Source organism: Sciurus carolinensis, chromosome 11 (genome assembly GCF_902686445.1).
Source record: "Sciurus carolinensis chromosome 11, mSciCar1.2, whole genome shotgun sequence".
Taxonomy (NCBI): domain Eukaryota; kingdom Metazoa; phylum Chordata; class Mammalia; order Rodentia; family Sciuridae; genus Sciurus; species Sciurus carolinensis.
This window is the reverse complement of record NC_062223.1, coordinates 18,763,696-18,785,637: the sequence shown is the minus strand read 5'-3', so window position 1 is coordinate 18,785,637 and position 21,942 is coordinate 18,763,696. Positions and strand designations below refer to the sequence as shown.

Sequence of the window (21,942 nt, the reverse complement as noted above, 5' to 3'; positions counted from 1 at the left end):
GCTTCCATCACTATAATAAGTTCCTGATATAATCAACTTATAACAAAGGTTTATTTTGACTCATAGTTTTGGATATTTTGGTCAGTGGTTGATTGGCCCTGTTGCTTTGGACCTGTGGTAACATCATGCAGAAAGACCTGCTGGAGCAGAACTATCCATCTCATGGCCAGAAAGCAAAAGAGAAAAGGGAAGAACCAGCATTTCTGATAATGAAAGAGTATCTTGACCATTATCTCACACTTACAAATATAAATTATCATGCTTCATTGGACTACAGAAACTCATACAAGCATACCTATAAAATAGTAATTTGTGAATTGCAATAAAGGCATCAAATAACCTTCATGCATGTGGTCCTATGGACAGAATTGCCTTCCTGAAGGCCTCTTTGACGTCTTTGTTTCTGAAGCTGTAGATGACAGGGTTGAGCAGAGGGTTGATGATGGTGTAGAGCAGGGCAGCCACTTTGTCTCTCTTCAGGGAGTAGCTGGAACTGGGCCTTGAGTATACAAAGAGCAAGGAGCCATAGAAGAGCATGACTGAGACCAGGTGGGAAGCACAGGTGGAGAATGCCTTGCGCCTTCCCAAGGCTGAGCGGATCCTCAGGATGGCCAGGAGGATGTTGAAGTAGGAGATGAGGATGGCAAGCAAGCAGGAGAGGACAGTGAAGCCCACCATACTGGAAAGGATTATCACGTAGACCTGAGTGTCTGTGCAGGACATTTTCACCAATGGTAGCACATCACATAAAAAGTGGTCGATGACATTTCTACCACAGAAACTCAGGCGGAAGGTGTTAGCGGTATGGGCTATGGCATTCAGAAAGCCTCCTATGTAGGAGCCAGCAACAAGCCCAGTGCAAACAGAAGCAGACATGGTGCCTGAATAAAGTAACGGCTTACAAATAGCTGCATGGCGGTCATACGACTATGGCTACTAGGAGGTAGCACTCAGTGTAGGCCACAGTAGCGGAGAAGAAAAACTGAGTCCCACATCCAGCCAAGGAAATGCGCTTATCTTCTGAGACACAGATAGCTAAAATTTTAGGGGTATATACAGAAGTGTACCAGAAATCCAAAAAAGAGAGACTGCCAATCAAATAGTACATAGGTGTATGAAGGCGGGAATCAATCTTGATTAAAATAACCAGGGTCATGTTCCCTGACAAGGTTAGCAAATAGATCATCAGAAATATTCCAAAGAGAATCGACTGCAACCGGGGATCTGCGGAGATGCCCAACAAGATGAATTCAGTCAGGACAGTACGATTTCCTATTTCCATGGCCACAAAGGGGAAAGTCTGTATATCATAATGAGGGGAAAATAACTTAGTGATAATGACTATTAAGAGAAATAAACAGTGTATCAATTAAGTCCTGAACTCTTAGAATGCCTGTGGTGTTTTACTGCTTATTATGATCTGGAATTGTAGGACTTCATTTGTGACTTAAGAGCATGTGGGTTTGAGTCAGAATCTGATTTTCTCCCATTGTGTATCCTCCTTCTTCACATTACTTATTGTTTCCTTTGCTGAGAAGAAGCTTTTTAGTTTGAAACCATCCCATTTATTGATTATTGTTTTTATTTATTGTACGTTAGGAGTTTTGATAAGGAGGTCAGATCCTAAGCTGACATGATGAAGATTTGGGCCTACTTTTTCTTCTATTAGGCACAGAGTCTCTGTTCTAGTGCCTAATCCACTTTGATTTGAGTTTTGATTTGATCCACTTTGAGCTTAATTTTATTTTGCCATGTGTGGTTTTCCAGTTTTCCCAATACCATTTGTTAAAGAAGGTATCATTTCTTTAATGAATATTTATGGTGACTTTTTCTAGTATGAGAGGACTGTATTTTTGTGGGTTTACTCTGTGTCCTCTATTCTGTACCTTTGGTCTCTAGCAATTAGAGAAATGAAAATCAAAACTACTCTAAGATTTCATCTCACTCTGGTCAGAATGGCAGTTATCAAGAACACAAACAATAATAAATGTTGGTGAGGATGTGGGGAAAATGTACACTCATGCATTGCTGGTGGGACTGCAAGTTGATGGAACCACTACAGAAAGCAGTATAGGGAATCCTCAGAAAACATGGAATGGAATCACTATCTGACCTAGCTATCACACTTCTTGGTTTATACCCAAAGGATTTAAAATCAGCATAGTAGAGTGATGCAGTCATATCAATGTTTACAGCAGCTCAATTCCAAGAGCCAAACTATAGAACCAAACTAGATGCCCTTCAACAGATGAATGGATAAAGAAAATGTGGTATACATGCACAATAGAGTATTATTCAGCCTTAAAGAAGAATAAAATTATGGCATTTGCAAGTAAATTAATGGAGCTGGAGAATATCATGCTAAACAAAATAAGCTGATCCCCCAAAATCAAAGGCCAAATGTTTTCTCTGCTATGTGAATGCTAATTCATGATAAGGTTAGGGTGAATAGATGTCCTTGGGGTTAGATAGAAGGCAGTGAAGGGAAGGGAGGGGATATAGCACTAGGAAGGAAAGTAGAAGGAATCAGAACTTATTACCCTATGTGTATATATGATTACATGACAGCATGATTCTTAGCTGTGTAAAACCCAAAGAGTGAGAAGGTGTATTCCATTTATGTATGATGTGTCAAAATGCTTTCTACTGCCTTGTACAACTAATTAGAACAAATTTAAAAATCATAAAAAAAAAAAAACAAAGACCTGCCTACTCTGTATCTCAATGTTAGAAATGTTTATTTCCCTTGGAGCTATGCAGAGCAAGGATTGCACCCACAAGACCTCAATATCACTAAGCTTTCTGCATGGGCGAGGGAAAATGGTGCCTGTCAGAGGGATGGGCTGACTGTGAAATAATAGTGAAGAGATTTATTTAACTGAAAAAATGAAGGGAGTCAGAATCATTTTTAGAATAGGGGGAGACAGGTTGAGTCATTCAGTAGAGCCTGGTTCTAACAACTGAAGGACCTCATGCTTTCTTTATTTATAGAAGTGCGGATAAAAAGGGACCAGTAGGAGCTTCAGTAAAAACCAGGATTAAAGGTGGAGGTAAGCAAGCCTTCTGGCTCTCGCGAGTCACATCCAGGCCTGCATGCAAACTCTAGTGGTGAACCAACGGCAGGGTAAACACATGCTTTAGGCAATCTGGAGCAATTTTCCATAATTTTCAGTTCCTGAGAGCCGGATTTGCCTCTTAGTTCAACCAACCTTGGTTTTACTGCAGGCTGTGGGTGGAACCTAGCACCTCAACATCCCCTTATACTGTTCCTGTGAGGAAGTGAGGTCATGTGTGGCTGATGTAGTCAGAGAGGACATAATTTAATTGATGATGTTGTAGTAAAATGAAGACTCCTGCATTTCTTTATTGTTACATAACTGATATGTTCTTATTAGCAAATGCAGCACAGACCCTTGGTACTATATGTGAGGTTCCAGAAACTGCAACCCTCTCTCTTACCACTTTTCCTCTGTTTATGATTTGAATGAGAATCTGTTATCTACATGATGGACCGCCTCATAATAATCATACAGAACTTAGATTATATAGTGCTTTGCTGTCAAGCATGTGCATAGTATGATTTTTATTTCTGAATCTGCTCAAACTTGAGTACAATTATCTCAGATTATGGTTTTAGTGCAATAACCTATGAACATTTGATGATAGCCACAATGGTTACTAGGGTCTTTCTCTACTGTGTTATCACTTGTCTACACACATCTAGGGTTTATTAAGCTCATTTTAAAATAAAAGTTGAGAAAAACTGTAAATAAATGCTCAGAGAGAATTACCTCACTTTTTGGATTGACTGAAAGTCAGTAAATGAATCATAGAGTATATTCTCTAGTCTTTTATTCAAATCTTCCCAGAAATTTTTGAAATATTTGAAAATTCAGGAATTTAAATGAGTCATAAAAATGACAAACATTTAAAAAAAATATGACCTCCCAGTTTGGGGTAAGGACCAAGTGGAGAGCACTCACACCATAATAAGTGTACATGGAGAGCCTGGTGGGATAAAGGACCTAAGAGAGACTAAGTGAGAATGGGTGGAAGGAAGTACCTTAGACTTGCCTGGAGCATCATCTGGTCACAATTTGTTGAAGATACATTGATTTTAGTCTTTAATCCCACAGAGACTAGAGCTATTATGAGAATTAATGTAACCACAGAATGAATGAGGAAAATTCATTCTTGTCACCTGTTGAGACCTGGATTCCAGTAAAGACAGAAAAGGGAAGCATTCAAAATTCTAGGTAGAATCACGGACGGTGGTGCATGCCTGTAATCCCAGCAACTCAGGAGACTGGGGCCGGAATATCACAAGTTCAAAGACAGCCTCAGCAATTCAGCAATGCCCCAAGCAACTTAGCAAGATCCTGTCTCAAAATAAAATATAAAAAGCACTGAGCATGTGACTTAGTGATGAAGAACCCCTTGGTTTAATTCCTAGTATTAAAAAAAAAAAATCCCAGATAGAGTTAGGACAGATTGTACAAAATGCAGCCATATAATGGAGGACAGGAATAGGCCATTAGTCCCAGTCTCTCCCCAATAGGGAATTTTCTATTTACATAACTTCATCTTCAAACTTCTTGGAAAGGCTGGAGAGATAAGAACTTTGCAAAATATGTGTTTGGTAATAAGTGTTTCCTATCTACGTTTTTACACTAAAGCTTTTTGCTCTCAGACAGGGTGAATAAAGAAATTAGTTGAAAGCATGAGGACTCTGCAAAAATATTCAGTATTTTAGTCATGGTTCTGACTTCCTTGTGCATCATACTTAGATCATATTCTACTTAGTATCAAAGTTCTAATTTTAGAAGAGAAAATGAATTATTCACTGATCCAATAATCGATGTGTTATAGTGTCAAAAACATAATTACTTATTGATGTCTAGAGTGATTTTTTTCTTTTACATTGTGAATTCAGTTAGGTGGTTCATTTTCATGAATAGGATGAGGTAAGCAGACCTATGGAGATTATAAGTCTAGGTCTGAGGAGGTTTTCTGTAATCTTCCTAACATTTGGAATACTGTAAACACCATGTAAATCATCCTGGGCTAGCTTGCAGGAGACTGAGGCATCTAGTCACGCTCTCCGTCACCTAAAATGACATGAAGCTGGCCCAGAGACTTGGGGTGGCACTACTCGATTGATCCAGCATTCAAATGAGCTAAGATAAAACCACACTTATCAGAAAATCCAACTGAAGGTGGACAGGTCCAACACAGGAAGCACTGAGTTACTGAAATGCTGTCTGCGTTCTAATTATGATCCTATTTCCTGATAACTCTGTAATCTTAGGAAAGTCTTTTAATCATTTCCCAACTATAATATTAACCTCTGTTAACACAAAGCATTTTCAATATTATATAAATAATAAGAAGAGACAAAACCTGGAAAGAAAATGCACCTAACAAATGGTAAATGCTTCTATTCCATGGGGGAGAATAATAATTAAACTAATTTATGCAAGTTGAGCATCCTGAGAAAATAAATAAGGTCAAGTTCTACAAAGAGGCAATATGAGCCAAGTTGTAGTGTCATTTGGAATTTTGCTAAATGCTGAAAATTTTCTCATCTGCTTTCATACAATGTTTTTAAGGTTCACATGTTTTTGACATCCTTTTTTTGATGAGAATCTATATTAGTATATTATAAGTACTCAATGTGGTATTGTTACCTGCAGCCATCATGTTGTGTGTTGTGTGTTTGCATGATGTATGATGACTGGACCCACAGGACTTGCTCATCTTCAACTGAGAGGTTGTGCCCATGACCATCTCCCCATTTCCCAGCTCCCCAACTTCTTGTTGGCCAGCATTTTAGTCTGTGTCTATGATTCCAGAGTTCAGAGAGAACAGCCAGTTCTTGTTTTCTCTCTGACCTGTTTCACTTAAAATGTCCTACATGTTCATTCAGGTTGTAGTGAGATTTTTAACAAGAGTAGAAATAAAAAATCTTATGGTTTATTTGAATGCACAAAATGTCCCGAGTAACTCAGGCCATCATAACAAAGAAGAGCTAAGCTGGAGGCAGCACACTTCCTGTTATCAAACTATAGAAACAAAACGTTGCACCCCATTTGTGTACAATGAATCAAAATGCAGTCTGTAAAAATAAAAATAAATAAAAGTTTTAAAACAGAAATAATAAGCCAAAAAAAAACCCTCTAATACAAAGCTGCAGTAATCAAAACAGTGTATCACACTGCATAAAACCAGACACACAGACCAGTGTAACAAATTCAAACTCCCAGAAAGCAATACATTCAAATAATCTTTGAATGGTCACCAAGAACCAACACACTATGTGGAAGTGGGAGTCTGTTTCGTATGTGCAGGAGAAACTGGGAAGCATTTGCCAAACAGTGAAATTGCCCTCCAACCCGTCTCATAGGACTCAGAAAAATTTACCTGAAGAGAATTAAAAGTATAAGCAGAAAAACTGAAATATAAACCCTCAGAGAAAAGCATACAAGGAAACTTCTTGGTTCTACTTCAGCATTGATGTTTGGATATAACTCTTTTTAAAAACACTAATAGAAAGCAGGTACCAAAATAAACAGATGTGACTTCATCAAATCTTATAATTTGAAAAGAGTGATTGGCATTAAAGTGCAAAGTAATTGGGATAATTCCCCAGTCCTGATCATTCATGTGATCTTAGGGGAGCCATCTCCTTTTAGGAGTACAATCCACAGGGAAAGTTTCTGAGATTTGCAAGCACCAGCCTTATATGATTCCAATTTGTTAACATCTCCTATATAATCCCTCATGAAAAAATAGAAAATTTCATATTGTAATACAGTGCAGCAGAGTAGAGTCGGTACCCTTCTATAAACATATCTTTGCATAATGGGACACTGTCCTAATTTTAATTGAAGTGAATTATGGGAAGCAGGAAAATGATGGAGTTCTTTTTTTATTTATTTATTTATTTTTGGTACAAGGAATTGAAACCAAGGGTGCTTAACCACTGAGGCACATTGCAGCCCTTTTTATTTCATGTTTTAAAATTTTGAGGTAGGGTCTCACTAGGTTGCTTATGACCTTACTAAGTTGCTGAGACTGGCTTTAAACTTGCCATCCTCCTACTTCAGCCTCCAGAGCCACTGGTATTACAGGCATGTGACACCATGTAAATCTAAAGATTTGCAATTTCATTCTTGTTTCCCTAAAAAATACTGTAAGCTTGTGCACATTCTCTAATCATTATAGTCCTTCATTTCTCTATCTGCAAATAATTAGTGGCTCTGAAATTTTGGAATTATGCAGTTTCCATGGACATGATGCAAATGATGATGATTCTTCCTACACACATACAAACACACATGCATATGCAGACACATAGACCCACAAAGCTTTAGAGCATTTACAAACTTCCAAAACATTTCCGTGGATTTCCTAGACATGTTTCTCAGGTTAAAATTTGAACAAAGATAGCTAAGTTTTGTTCAGTGCTGACATTTTATAGTAAGTAGTGATTAATTTAGCACATTTAAATTGCATTCTGAATATTTGCTTCCAAAAGATGATCTATTTATTTACTGGATTAATTACTGAAGTTCCAGTGTTTCAGTTTGTTTCATCAAAAATTGGGAATTCACCTACTCTCTTGGTCTCCCATCCACTTTTCAGTAACACAGGAAACCTGTGTCCTCACCTGTCCTGAGCTGTGCCTTTCTAACCACCTACACTGCTACCAGCCTGCTCCAAACACCAGCATCTTCTGCACCGAGTACTAAAATAGGTTCAAGCTTTGTTCCTCCATAATCTACTTCAACAGGGCATAATGCTTAAAATACATGGAGAGAGCCGGTAGCATAACTTTTGTATTTTAAAAATTATAAAATTTTCAACTCATTTTAAGTGAAAATCAAATTTATCACCACAGTCAAGACATCATTCATGACTTAGTCTACAAGGGGCAATATCTCAATAGCCATTCCTCTTTCTGTTGCAGCCTTGCCAACTTTATCACAATTCCACCAACATGACAACTTGACCCTGGGATCAAAGATTACTGTTCGTTTCTTCTACTTGATTCACTATTCTCAGGATAGTTGCTTGGCTCATTTCCTAATCTCCTTTGAATGTTTTTCAAATGTCATTTACTAACTAAAGCTCATTCTAAGAACTGTGTTATATGCACCTTGCTCGCTTCCAGTCAATGATCTCCATCCTTATTTCTCTGTTCACACTTCCCTATTTCCCCCAGGATACATCTTCTAAGTATTGTTTATTGAATTGTCTCTTCCTGCTGACCACAATGCTACACCCCTAAGTCAAAGACTTCTCTTTCTTGTTATCAAATAATAATAATAATATCTTTTTATCAAAAAATAATAATAATATAATGCAGTGTATAGCACAGGTCCTAGTAACAAAGGAACCCTTATTAAATATTTCTATAATGAATAATGGATAATTTCCTTTATGTCTTTATGGGTCTTTCTCTAACCTATTTATAACCTAGTTCATACTGTTTCAGATAAAAATCTACAAGCCAATGCACTTTGCCAGTTACAGTATATGGTATCATTACATATAAAAAAGGATAAATAAGAAAGAAGACTCATTTTCAAGTCCTGAGATCCATCTGGAATATGAAACAAATTGTCAGTTACTATGAAGTCATGAATAATAGACACAGAACTGTCAGAGCTCATGGCACTGAAGCCTCCAATGAGGAGTGGGTATGGCTATTCATCTTACCATGCCCTCTTCAAAGAAAAGCACTCAGTACTGTGTGGAAATAACACAACCCTCTGGCTCCTGAAAATCAGTACCAAGTAATGAAAATGAGTACCTTGGAAGTCTGGATAATCCAGGGCAGAGCACAACTAGGATCTCCAGCATGTCACACTATTTGGCTCTCTTTATTTTGCCACTGAGTAGGTAAATATGCATGATCTGACTCTTCTACCAGATTAAATTTAACATGTCATTGGCTAGAATCTGATTTAGCAGTGACTGTGCGTGTGTGTGTGTGTGTGTGTGTGTGTGCATGCACTTGTGTGTGTCCCAGCAATGATCCATTAGGTGCCAAATGAAACTCTATCCCCCTTCTAACAGCAGCTGATGTCAGAGAGAGGCCAAATCACTTTGCTGAGCCCGACCCCCAGGACCTACCTTTGATCGGAAAGGCCAGTTCCTGGAAATAGCAACCTTTCCTGCTCTCTGGAGTCTAGGAATGCCTTTGTTGGACTCAATATATGCATTCCTCAGCCGTCCTTTGAGACAGACTCCTCCCACACAGCCGTAGGGAATGTGCACTCCAGTCTCCAAAGACTCAATTAGAGTTCATCTGGAATTTGAGGATAATGAATTTCTTAGGGTATGAATATATGAGTAGATTTCTATTAGAAGTTGACCCAGCGCATCTGAGTCACATTATGATCAATGTCTGATAATAGAAATTCTACAAATTATACTAATTAGACATTTCTCAGATGTATCCTATGGTATCTAACTATTTTCCCTGTCATTTGATCACCATTCTCCCTCTCTGTCTCCAGGTTAATATTCCTTGTCTCATCCATGAGGAAACTCATAATCCTTCCTAGTTGTTATGGGGTGAATTATTCCCCCACCCAAATTCATATTGAAATTCTAATGTACAGATCCTCAGAACATGGCTGTGTTTGGAGACAGAACCTTTAAAGTGGTGATTACTTTAAAATAAAATGTTTAGTGTGGGCTCAAATCAAATGTTTTTGTGTCCTTGTTAGAAGAGAATATTGGACACAATGGGACACCTCTTCTCTGTGGGCACCAACCAAAGGACCAGGGGAGGATGCCCTGAGACAACAGGCATGTGCAAGCCAAGGGGCAAGGTCTCTGGAATGCCACACCCTCATGTCGTATGATTAAAGCATGCTAAAACCAGGAAAAGTGATATCTCCCCCAAAAAAATCAAAAAAGTGATAAAAAAAATCACAAAAAGTGATATCTTGAGTTTGTAATTCACACATAAAACTGAACTGGCAGAAACAAACAGTCTTAGTTTCTTAATTTTTATGAATAATTAGATTTTACTTGAAGAGTATAAAGTTTAGGTGTACAAAAGAAATAAGCGGTCAGCATCTAAGGGATGAAGAGGCGACTTGCTTGGTTTCCTGGGTCCCACCAGGGAATAAAAGTTCCATGTCTTGCTTCAAGACTGATTTATTTCAAACATGACACAATGAAGAGAATTCTAGGTTTTACCATGAACTGTGCTGTTCACCAACTCTGTGATCCTGGACTTTCTATTTAAGCACTTTTTGCTTCTGTTACTTCAACTGTTAGAAAAGGATCATAACACTACTCACTTTATGAAGTTGAGTTGAAGATTGAAATGTATTTATAAAAACACCATCAAATTACTGGATTCATAAGAAAATTTCAGAATAGGGGCTATGTACCAAAGAGGGGCATGAGTGTTTAGACGCACAACGGCATTTATTCAGACACCTGTGAGGAAGCCATTAGCGAGCTTCATTTTCTTCTTCTCCCCTGTTTGATAGGGGACTGGCCTTGCATTAAACAGTTAAAAAACTGGAAGCTAAATTTAAAAATAGGATTCTAATTCCAATTCCACTGCTCTTCTTAAGTCATAATGAAGTTCTATCATTCTAGATAATAAGGAAGAAAATTCCACAGGTCTTCTAATTGTTGTGGAATTAATTGATGCATACTTTATTTTTCTTACTGTAAATTAACACTAAGTTATTTGCCCTCATTATGATATGCAGGCTTTCTCCTTTGTGGTTACAGAAGTGGGAAATCATACTGTCTCACCGAATTCATCTTATTGGGCAAATCAGCAGACGCCCAGTGGCGAATGATTCTATTGGGAGTATTTGTGATTATCTGATAAGACCCTGGTTATCTTAATCAATATTTATTCCAGCCAGATACATTGGCTCATGTCTGTAATCCCAGTGCTTTGGGAGGCTGAGGAAAGATTGTTTGTTCAAAGCCAGTCTCAGCAAAAGTGAGGTGCTGAGCAACTCAGGAGATCCTGTCTCTAAATAAAATATAAAATAAGGTTGGGGATGTGGCTCAGTGGTGGAGTGCCCCTGAGTTCAATCCCTAGTACCCATCTCCCAAAATAATTGATTCCAACCTGCATATACCTACATACTATTTGATTGGCAGTCTTTCTTGGATTTCTGATTTGCCTCTGTATATAACCCTACAATCTTAGATCATAAATGCACATTCTAGATTGGATGTGGGGCTCAGTTTTTCTTTTCTTGCTTGGCAGCCTACACCCAGTGCTACCTCCTAGCAGCCATGTTCTACGACTGCTGTGCAGCTATTTGTAAGCCGTTACTTTATTCAGGCACCATGTCTGCTTCTGTTTGCACTGGGCTTGTTGCTGGGCTCCAACACAGGAGGCTTTCTGAATGCCATAGCCCATACCGCTAACACCTTCCGCCTGAGTTTCTGTGGTAGAAATGTCATCGACCACTTTTTATGTGATGTGCTGCCGTTGGTGAAAATGTCCTGCACAGATACTCGGGTCTACGTGATAATCCTTTCCACTATTGTGGGCTTCACTGTCCTCTCCTCCTTGCTCGCCATCCTCATCTCCTACCTCAACATCCTCCTGGCCATCCTGAGGATCCGCTCAGCCTCGGGAAGGCGCAAGGCATTCTCCACCTGTGCTTCCCACCTGGTCTCGGTCATGCTCTTCTATGGCTCCTTGCTCTTCGTATACTCAAGGCCCAGTTCCAGCTACACCCTGAAGAGAGTCAAAGTGGCCACCCTACTCTACACCATCATCAACCCTCTGCTCAACCCTGTCATCTACAGCTTCAGAAACAAAGACGTCAAAGAGGCCTTCAGGAAGGCAATTCTGTCCATAGGACCACCTTCAGGAAGCTTATTTTATGTCTTTATTGCAGTTCACAAATTACCATTTTGTAGACATGTTTGTATGAGTTTCTGTAGTCCAATTAAACATGACAATCTATACTCAGAAATGTGAAGTATTGGCCAAATCATTCTTTTATTATCTTTTTAATTTTCTTGTGCTATAAACTATGGTAAATTCCATAATTTAGATTTCTAAAGTTGTGTAGTGTGATATTATGCCTTTGTGCACTTGTAGATTTTTCCAGAAATTCATCTTGTTTTTCTCTTGGGCAGTCTTGGTTGGAAAACAAAATAAATCAAATGATTTTCCTGTATATAGCCTCATTTTGAACTTTGGTAAGCAAACCACATTGAATAAGCAAAGTTTTTTTAAAAGACTAGTTTGCTAGGATTTATAAATATTTATTTTTAAGTTTCTTTATGAAGGTGCACTTGAACTTATGGAATTATCAGTTTTCTCTTAAACATTGACAAAATAGGAGATGTTTGGAGAAAAGTTCTAAATCTACAAACATGTATCTTTGGCATCTTATATATCCTTAAGAATTTCTCACAGTGAATCAGTGCTGAGTAGAACTCTCTCTGTGATCCCACAATGTGAACTCCATAGAGAAAAAAAGAGAATCAAGTGGAATATAATGGAACTCACAAATAACCCTACTATGTTTTCTACTCTTGATTATTTTCTTTACCAGAGGACTGCATGCAGAAACTTACAGCTCAAAATTACCACATAGCAGGTGTTTAGGTAGGCTTTATCCAATGATTATTTTATAAGGTTGCAATTGAAGGATTAAAATATATTTTCAAAGGAAGAGATTGAAGATTAGAGGATAGAACTTCATTAGCAAAATCTTGTGGCTGGTTATAGAAGGAGCACATTTATAATTGGAACTTAAAAAGATGAGGGCAAGGGGTTCAGGCCATAGCTCAGTGGTAGAGCCTTGCCTAGCATGTGTGAGGCACTGGGTTTGCTTCTCAGCAACACATGTAAATAAATAAAATGATGTCCATTGACAACTAAAATAAAATTAAGAAATTGGGGCAAATAATTATTTTTTCACTCTGTGTTCATTGTAGGATTCCTGATATTTGCTTTCACTAGGGTCTATTCCCCTCTCTTTTCATCTGTCACAGAATCCCCTTGATACCTGACAAAGAAAATTCTCTCCATCTCTACAATCTGTGAGATGTTATACTTACGTCTTAATTCTCACCATTTAACAGAAAAAGAAACTAGGTCAGTCATGGAGGAGTTAAATTAAAACCTTTGGGATCCTTGAAGTACATTTATTTTCTTTTTAAAATATAGAATGCAGAACTTGATTTTTGTTCACAAAAACCATATAAACACCCAGTATAAACCAAATAGTTTGCATATTTCCTGACCCTTAAAAGAAAACAAATGAATAAATAACAAGAAACAAAATCTTTCTTGTTTAGTTTCTTTTCATTGGTACAGAATTTTTTAAAAAACATTTCCTAACAATTTCCTGAAGCTGTTTGCTATCAATGAGCATCAATTTAAGAAATATATATCACTTTACCCTTTGGATGGATCAGACATGGGTTAATTCCTTAGAAGTGTATCAACCAGTATGCAGCACCCAGGACATGTTCATCACTGAGCAGATATCTTTCCTACTTTAGGCATGTGATAGCAATTTTATGACCCCAGTGTATTCATTTAATAACACAAATGTCCTAATGAAGTTGGGAGACTTCACTGATTTTTTTTCTTAGAAAATATTCTGGAGTCCATGTAATGGTTAATTTGATTTGTCAACTTGATTGGATTAATAGATGCAGATGATTAAGGGACTTCTGGGTGTGTCAGTGAGGGCCTGTCTAGGAATGACTGGCATGTGGGATAGTGAACTGAAGTGGAGTCCCTCCCTAAGGGTGGGCAGCACCGCCCAATAGGATGGTGGCTTGCATGGAATAAACGTTGAGAGAAAAAGGAAGCAGATACAGATGCAAGCTCAACTCTTCGTGAATGGGTTCTTTTTTTTTTTAAGTAGTAAAAACTGAAAGAAGCTTTCATATTCAATGATGTGGAAAAGAATACATAAAGTGTTTACTAAAATAATAAGATATTTAAGAATAGTAATAGAAATGGTTTCCTTTTTTTTATTGTATACAAATGGGATACATGTTGTTTCTCTATTTGTACATAGAGTCAAGGCATACCATTTGTGTAATCATACGTTTACATAGGGCAATGATGTTTTTTTTTTTCTTCCCCCCCACCCCTCCCACCCCTCTTTTCCCTCTATACAGTCCTTCTTTCCTTCATTCTTACCGCTCTCCTTATCCCTAACCCTAAACCTAACCCTAAACCTAATGCTAACCCCTCCCACCCCCCATTATATGTCCTCATCCACTTATCAGCGAGATCATTCGTCCTTTAGTTTTTTGAGATTGGCTTATCTCACTTAGCATGATATTCTTCAATTTCATCCATTTGCCTACAAATACCATAATTTTATCATTCTTCATTGCGAAGTAATATTCCATTGTATATATATGCCACAGTTTCTTTATCCATTCATCAACTGAAGGGCATCTAGGTTGGTTCCACAATCTGGCTATTGTGAACTGAGCAGCTATGAACATTGATGTGGCTGTATCTCTGTAGTATGCTGATTTTAAGTCCTTTGGGTATAGGTCAAGGAGTGGGATAGCTGGGTCAAATGGCGTTTCCATTCCAAGCTTTCTGAGGAATCTCCATACTGCTTTCCAGAGTGGCTGCACTAATTTGCAACCCCACCAGCAATGTATGAGTGTTCCTTTTTCACCACATCCTCGCCAACACCTATTGTTGCTTGTACTCTTGATAATCGCATTCTAATTGGGGTGAGGTGAAATCATAGGGTAGTTTTGATTTGCATTTCCCTTATTACTAGGGATGTTGAACATTTTTTCATATATCTGTTGATTACTTGTACATCTTCTTCTGTGAAGTGTCTGTTCATTTCCTTAGCCCATTTGTTGATTGGATTATTTGTATTCTTCGTGTAGAGTTTTTGAGTTCTTTATAGATTCTGGAAATTAGCGCTCTATCTGAGGTATGGTTGGCAAAGATATTCTCCCACTCTGTAGGCTCTCTCTTCACATTGCTGATAGTTTCCTTTGCTGAGAGAAAGCTTTTTAGTTTGAATCTATCCCAGTTGTTGATTCTTGCTTTTATTTCTTATGCTATGGGAGTCCTGTTAAGGAAGTCTGATCCTAAGCCAACAAGTTGAAGATTTGGACCTACTTTTTCTTCTATAAGATGCAGGGTCTCTGGTCTGATTCCGAGGTCCTTGATCCATTTTGAGTTGAGTTTCGTGTAGGGTGAGAGATAGGGGTTTAGTTTCATTATATTGCATATGGTTTTCCAGTTTTCCCAGCACCGTTTGTTGAAGAGGCTATCTTTTCTCCATTGCATATTTTTGGAACCTTTGTCTAGTATGAGAAAATTGTATTTATTTGGGTTTGTGTCCATGTCCTCTATTCTGTACCATTGATCTACCTGTCTATTTTGGTACCAATACCATGCCATTTTTGTTACCATTGCTTTGTAGTAGAGTTGAAGATCTGGTATTGCAATACCCCCTGCTTCGCTCTTGCTACTGAGGATTGCTTCAGCTATTCTAGGTTTTTTATTCTTCCAGATGAATTTCATAATTGCTTGCTCTATTTCTGCAAGGTACATTATTGGAATTTTAATTGGAATTGCATTGAATCTGTATAGCACTTTAGGTAGTATGGCCATTTTGACAATATTAATTCTGCCTATCCAGGAACATGGGAGATCTTTCCATCTTCTAAGGTTTTCTTTAATTTCTTTCTTTAGTGTTCTGTAGTTCTCATTGTAGAGGTCTTTCACCTCTTTTGTGAGATTGATTCCCAAGTATTTTATTTTTTTTGATGCTATTGTGAATGGGGTAGTTTCCTAATTTCTCTTTCTGAAGATTCATCACTTATGTATAAAAATGCATTGGATTTATGAGCATTGATCTTGTAACCTGCTACTTTACTGAATTCACTTATGAGTTCTAAAAGTTTTCTGGTGGAATTTCCAGGTTCCTCTAAATATATAATCATGTCATCAGGGAACAGGGATAGTTTGAGTTCTTCTTTTTCTATTCGTATCCCTTTAATTTCTTTGGTTTGTCTAATTGTTCTGGCTAGAGTCTCAAGGACGATGTTGAATAGAAGTGGTGAAAGAGGGCATCCCTGTCTTGTTCCAGTTTTTAGGGGGAATGCTTTCAGTATTTCACCATTTAGAATGATATTAGCCATGGGCTTAGCATAGATGGCCTTTATAATGTTAAGGAATGTTCCCACTACCCCAATTTTTTCTAGTGTTTTGAGCATGAAGGAATGCTGTATTTTATCGAATGCTTTTTCTGCATCTATTGAAATAATCATGTGATTCTTGACTTTAAGTCTGTTGATATGGTGAATGACATTTATTGATTTCCGAATGTTGAACCAATCTTGCATCCCTGGGATAAATCCCACTTGATCGTGGTGCACTATCTTTTTAATGTATATTTGTATGCGATTTGCTAAAATTTTGTTTAGAATTTTTACGTCGATGTTCATTAAGGATATTGGACTGAAATTTTCTTTCCTCGATGTGTCTCTGTCTGGTTTAGGTATGAGGGTGATATTGGCTTCATAGAACGAGTTTGGGAGGGTTCCCTCCTCTTCTATTTCATGGAATACTTTGAGGAGTATTGGAATGAGCTCTTCTTTAAAGGTTTTGTAGAACTTGGCTGAGAACCCATCTGGTCCTGGACTTTTCTTTGTTGGTAGGCTTTTGATGACCTCTTCTATTTCATTGCTTGAAATTGGTTTATTTAAGTTGTGTATGTCCTCCTCGTTCAGTTTAGGTAATTCATATGTCTCTAGAAACTTGTTGATGTCTTTGAGGTTTTCTGTTTTGTTGGAGTATAGATTTTCGAAATAGCTTCTAATTATGTTTTGTATTTCACTCGTGTCTGTTGTGATGTTTCCTTGTTCATTCCGAATTTTAGTAATTTGAGTTTTCTCCCTCTTTCTCTTTGTTAGTGTGGCTAGGGGTTTATCAATTTTGTTTATTTTTTCAAAGAACCAACTATTTATTTTGTTAATTTTTCCAATTGTTTCTTTTGTTTCGATTTCGTTGATTTTGGCTCTGATTTTAACTATTTCCTGTCTTCTACTACTTTTGGTATTGGTCTGCTCTTCTTTTTCTAGCGCTTTGAGCTGTAGTGTTAAGTCATTTATTTGTTGATTTCTACTTCTTTTTTTGAATACGCCCCATGAAATAAATCTTCCTCTAAGTACTGTTTTCATAGTGTCCCAGAGATTTTGATATGATGTGTCTTTGTTCTTGTTTACTTCTAAGAATTTTTTTATTTCCCTCCTGATGTCTTCTGTTATCCATTCATCATGTAATAGTGTATTATTTAATCTCCAGGTATTGGAGAAGTTTCTGTTTTTTATTCTGTCATTTATTTCTAATTTCAATCCATTATGATCTGATAGAGTACAAGGTAGTATCCCTATCTTCTTGTATTTGCTAACAGTAGCTTTGTGGCATAAAATATGGTCTATTTTAGAGAAGGATCCATGTGCTGCTGAGAAGAAAGTGTATTCGTTCTTTGTTGGATGGTATATTCTATATATGTCTGTTAAGTCTAAATTGTTTGTTTTTTTTTATTATAAAATTGTAAACAAATGGGATACGTGTTGTTTCTCTGTCTGTACATGGCGTAAAGGCGTACCATTTGTGTAATCATAAATCTACATAGGGTAATGTTGTTTGATTCATTTTGCCATTTTTTCCCTTCCCCCCCTCCCCTCCCACCCTTCCCCTCCATCTATACAGTCCTTCCTTCCTCCATTCCTGCCCCCCTCCCTAAACCCAACTCCAACCGCAACACTAACCCTTCCCACCCCCCATTATGTGTCATCATCCACTTATTAGCGATATCATTCTTCCTTTGGTTTTTTGAGATTGGCTTATCTCACTTAGCATGATATTCTCCAGTTTCATCCATTTGCCTGCAAATGCCATAATTTTATCGTTCTTTATGGCTGAGTAATATTCCATTGTATATATATACCACATTTTCTTTATCCATTCATCAATTGAAGGACATCTAGGTTGGTTCCACAATCTGGCTATTGTGAACTGAGCAGCTATGAACATTGATGTGGCTGTATCTCTGTAATATGCTGATTTTAAGTCCTTTGGGTATAGGCCAAGGAGTGGGATAGCTGGGTCAAATGGTGGTTCCATTCCAAGTTTTCTAAGGAATCTCCACACTGCTTTCCAGAGTGGCTGCACTAATTTGCAGCCCCACCAGCAATGTAAGAGTGTACCTTTCTCCCCACATCCTCGCCAACACCTGTTGTTGGTTGTATTCTTGATAATTGCCATTCTAATTGGGGTGAGATGGAATCTTAGGGTGGTTTTGATTTGCATTTCTCTTATTACTAGAGATGTTGCAAGAATTAATAACTGGGATAGATTCAAACTAAAAAGCTTTCTCTCAGCAAAGGAAACTATCAGCAATGCAAAGAAAGAGCCTACAGAGTGGGAGAAAATCTTTGCCAATCATACTTCAGATAGAGCGCTAATCTCCAGAATCTATAAAGAACTCAAAAAACTCTACACCAAGAATGTAAATAATCCAATCGACAAATGGGCTAAGGAAATGAATAGACACTTCACAGAAGAAGATATACAAGCAATCAACAAACATATGGAAAAATGTTCAACATCTCTAGTAATAAGAGAAATGCAAATCAAAACCACCCTAAGATTCCATCTAAATTGTTGATTGTGTTGTTGAGATCTATAGTTTCTTTATTCAATTTCTGTTTGAACGATCTATCCAGTGGTGAGAGAGGTGTGTTAAAATCGCCTAGTATTATTGTGTTGTGGTCTATTTGATTTCTGGAATTCAGAAGGATTTGTTTGACGTATGTGGATGAGCCAATGTTCGGGGCGTAGATATTTATGATTGTTATGTCTTGCTGATTTATGCTTCCCTTAAGCAGCATGTAATGTCCTTCTTTATCCCTTCTGACTAGTTTTGGCTTGAAGTCCACATTATCTGAAATGAGGATGGATACTCCAGCTTTTATGCTGTGTCCGTGTGCATGGTATGTTTTTCCCCATCCTTTCACCTTTAGTCTATGGGTGTCTCTTTCTATGAGATGAGTCTCTTGCAGGCAACATATTGTTGGATTTTTCTTTTTATTCCAATATGCCAGTCTGTGTCTTTTGTTTGATGAATTCAGGTCATTAACATTCAGGGTTATTATTGTGATATGATCTGTATTCCCAGTCAATTGACTCATATTTGTTTTTGACATGATTTGGTTTCTCCTTTATTTGGCTATTCCTTTAGGCTAGCGCCTCCTGTTGCTGATTTGCATCGTTGTTTTTCATCTCTTCCTCATGGAATATTTTGCTGAGAATGTTCTGTAATGCTGGCTTTCTTTTTGTAAATTCCTTTAGCTTTTGTTTATCATGGAAGGATCTTATTTCATCGTCAAATTTGAAGGTAAGTTTTGCTGGGTATAAGATTCTTGGTTGGCATCCGTTTTCTTTCAGGGCTTGGTATATGTTGTTCCAGGCCCTTCTAGCTTTTAGGGTCTGGATTGAAAAATCTGCTGATATTCTTATTGGTTTCCCTCTGAATGTAATTTGATTCTTTTCTCTCGCGGTCTTTAAAATTCTGTCTTTATTTTGTATGTTAGGTATTTTCATAATAATGTGCCTTGGTGTGGGTCTGTTTTAATTTTGTATGTTTGGAGTTCTATAAGCCTCTTGTACTTGGTTTTCCATTTCATTCTTCAGACTTGGGAAATTTTCTGATATTATTTCATTGAATAGATTGTTCATTCCTTTGGTTTGTTTCTCTAAGCCTTCCTCAATCCCAATAATTCTTAAATTTGGCCTTTTCATGATATCCCATAATTCTTGTAGATTCTGTTCATGATTTCTTACCATCTTTTCTGTTTGGCCAACTTTGTTTTCAAGATTAAATAATTTGTCTTCAATGTCTGAGGTTCTGTCTTCCAGGTATTCTGTCCTATTGGTTATGCTTTCTATGGAGTTTTTAACTTGGTTTATTGTTTCCTTCTTTTCAAGTATTTCAGTTTGCTTTTTTTTCAGTATCTCTAACTCTTTATTGAAATGATCTCTTGCTTCCCGTATTTGGTCTTTTAACTGTTAATTGGTGCGATCATTTAATGCCTGCATTTGCTCTTTCATCTCCTCCTTCAATGCCTGCATTTGCTCTTTCATCTCCTCATTAGCTTCCCTGATCGTTTTAATTACGTACATTCTGAACTCCCTTTCTCACATTTCTTCTGCTGTGCTGTCATTGGGTTTTATTGATGTAGTATCTAGGTTTGTTTGGGACATTTTCTTCCCTTGTTTTCTCATATTGGTCAGCTGTCAGTGGGACCCTGAGATATTGCAGTTTTCCGCTATTGGCTTATAGTGTCCCGGTAGATTTCCAGTGTATCACCTCCCAGCCTTCAGTAGCCTGATGTCTTGGAGGAATCTGATAATGCAGTGCATCCGAAGAAAACTGCCCCTAGCCCCCTACTAGTTCCACGGTTTGGAGCTAGCTCTGTGCGGAAAGGCTCTTACTGTGGGCCTGCACCATGCAGCTGGCCGTGTGGGAGGAGCCCACTGCCGCAGTGTGGAAGGCTACCTTGGGAAGACCCTAGTTGCCCTGCCCGGCTCCGATAAGCCACCTCTATCTGGGCCTGCCACCCAGGTCGAGCTTTACCGAGTGGGCAGACTCACCTGTGGCTCTATTTCAGTCCGCGTCTCTCAATGCCTCCCCTTCTTAACTCCTGGGTTCTGGAGCGACTGGGGGTGCAGTCACCCTCTAGGCCGCCATCTTGGATCGCCCTGTGAAGAGAGCCTGCGGCCGGAGTGGGCAGAGCCGCCTGAAGAGGTCTCTGGCTGCCCTGCCCTGATCCCAGAGGCTGCTTGCGGATCGAAGCTCTCTGTTGGTTCGGGGGCTTGTGGCTGGTTCTATGTAGAAAACCTCTCACTGGGAGAAATGGTTTCTTGATTGCTGTTTCGATCATCTCAATTTTTCACTCTTGCAAAGCAGACTCTGCCAGTGATTCTCCAGGGAGATTCCAGAAGCCTTTGTCTTGGACTAGGGTAACACTGTTCATCTTTCTTGTTTGGACTTCTGCCTCTTGGTTCTTCCAGCTCTCCAGCATTCAGAAGGCCATTTTGGACTATCCTTCTTCTGGCAATGTAAGCCAATCTATTCAATCTCCTTTGTATAGTCATACTTCCTGTTGATTCTGTTTCTCTAGAGAACCCTGACTAATACAGTCCAGTTGCTATTCTGAATCCTGAAATATAGGGGCAAGAAAGGTAGAGCTCACCCTTATTCATTGGAACCTTTCTTCTAGGAGAGAGACAAAAGTGAAAAGTAAAGAAGTAAGTAAAGATAGATTTTCAGTCAATATTTTAAAAAGTAAAACTGGAGGATGAGATTACAATGATCTTGGATATGAGTTATTTGCATTTTGATATCATGACAAGAAAATAACTAACAATAAATAGGGCAAAGCATTTTAATAGATATTTCTTAAAAGAAGATACAAATGGTCTACGGGTATATGAAAAATGTTCCATGTCACCAATCATCAGAGAAAACCTTCTTAAAAACAGTGAGCTCTCACATCCTATTTAATGACTGTTATTAAAAAGATGAAAGATACATTTTAGGGATGGTGTAGAGAAAAAGGAAATTTAGTACACTATTCATGAAAGTGTAAGTTACTACAGCCATTTTTGAAAATGGCATGAAACTTCCTCAGTTAGAAGTAGATTTAAGAACCAGTAATCCCACTTCTGGTACATACTCCAAGAGACTGAAGTTGGTACTCATATTAGTTCCACATATTTCATAGACAAAATATGTGCGGTACCATTTTCTTTATAGCATTATTCACAGTATCTGAGATACAGAATTAACATTACACTGCTCTCTGCCTAGCACTGGATGAATTCATGGATAAAGAAAATGTATCTATACACAGTGG

General features: G+C 38.0%; 2 protein-coding genes across 2 annotated transcripts; one reads left to right on the top strand and one right to left on the bottom strand.

The window, feature by feature from the left end:
* Positions 1-342: 342 nt before the first annotated feature.
* On the bottom strand, positions 343-1,282 carry LOC124959095 (olfactory receptor 9G4-like). The gene is given in 2 exon segments (XM_047517738.1): positions 343-927; positions 929-1,282. Coding segments are annotated over 2 exon segments (939 nt in total).
* A 7,330-nt stretch (positions 1,283-8,612) lies between these two features.
* On the top strand, positions 8,613-11,983 carry LOC124959094 (olfactory receptor 9G4-like). The gene is given in 3 exon segments (XM_047517737.1): positions 8,613-8,702; positions 11,218-11,358; positions 11,360-11,983. Coding segments are annotated over 3 exon segments (855 nt in total).
* The last annotated feature ends 9,959 nt before the right edge of the window (positions 11,984-21,942 follow it).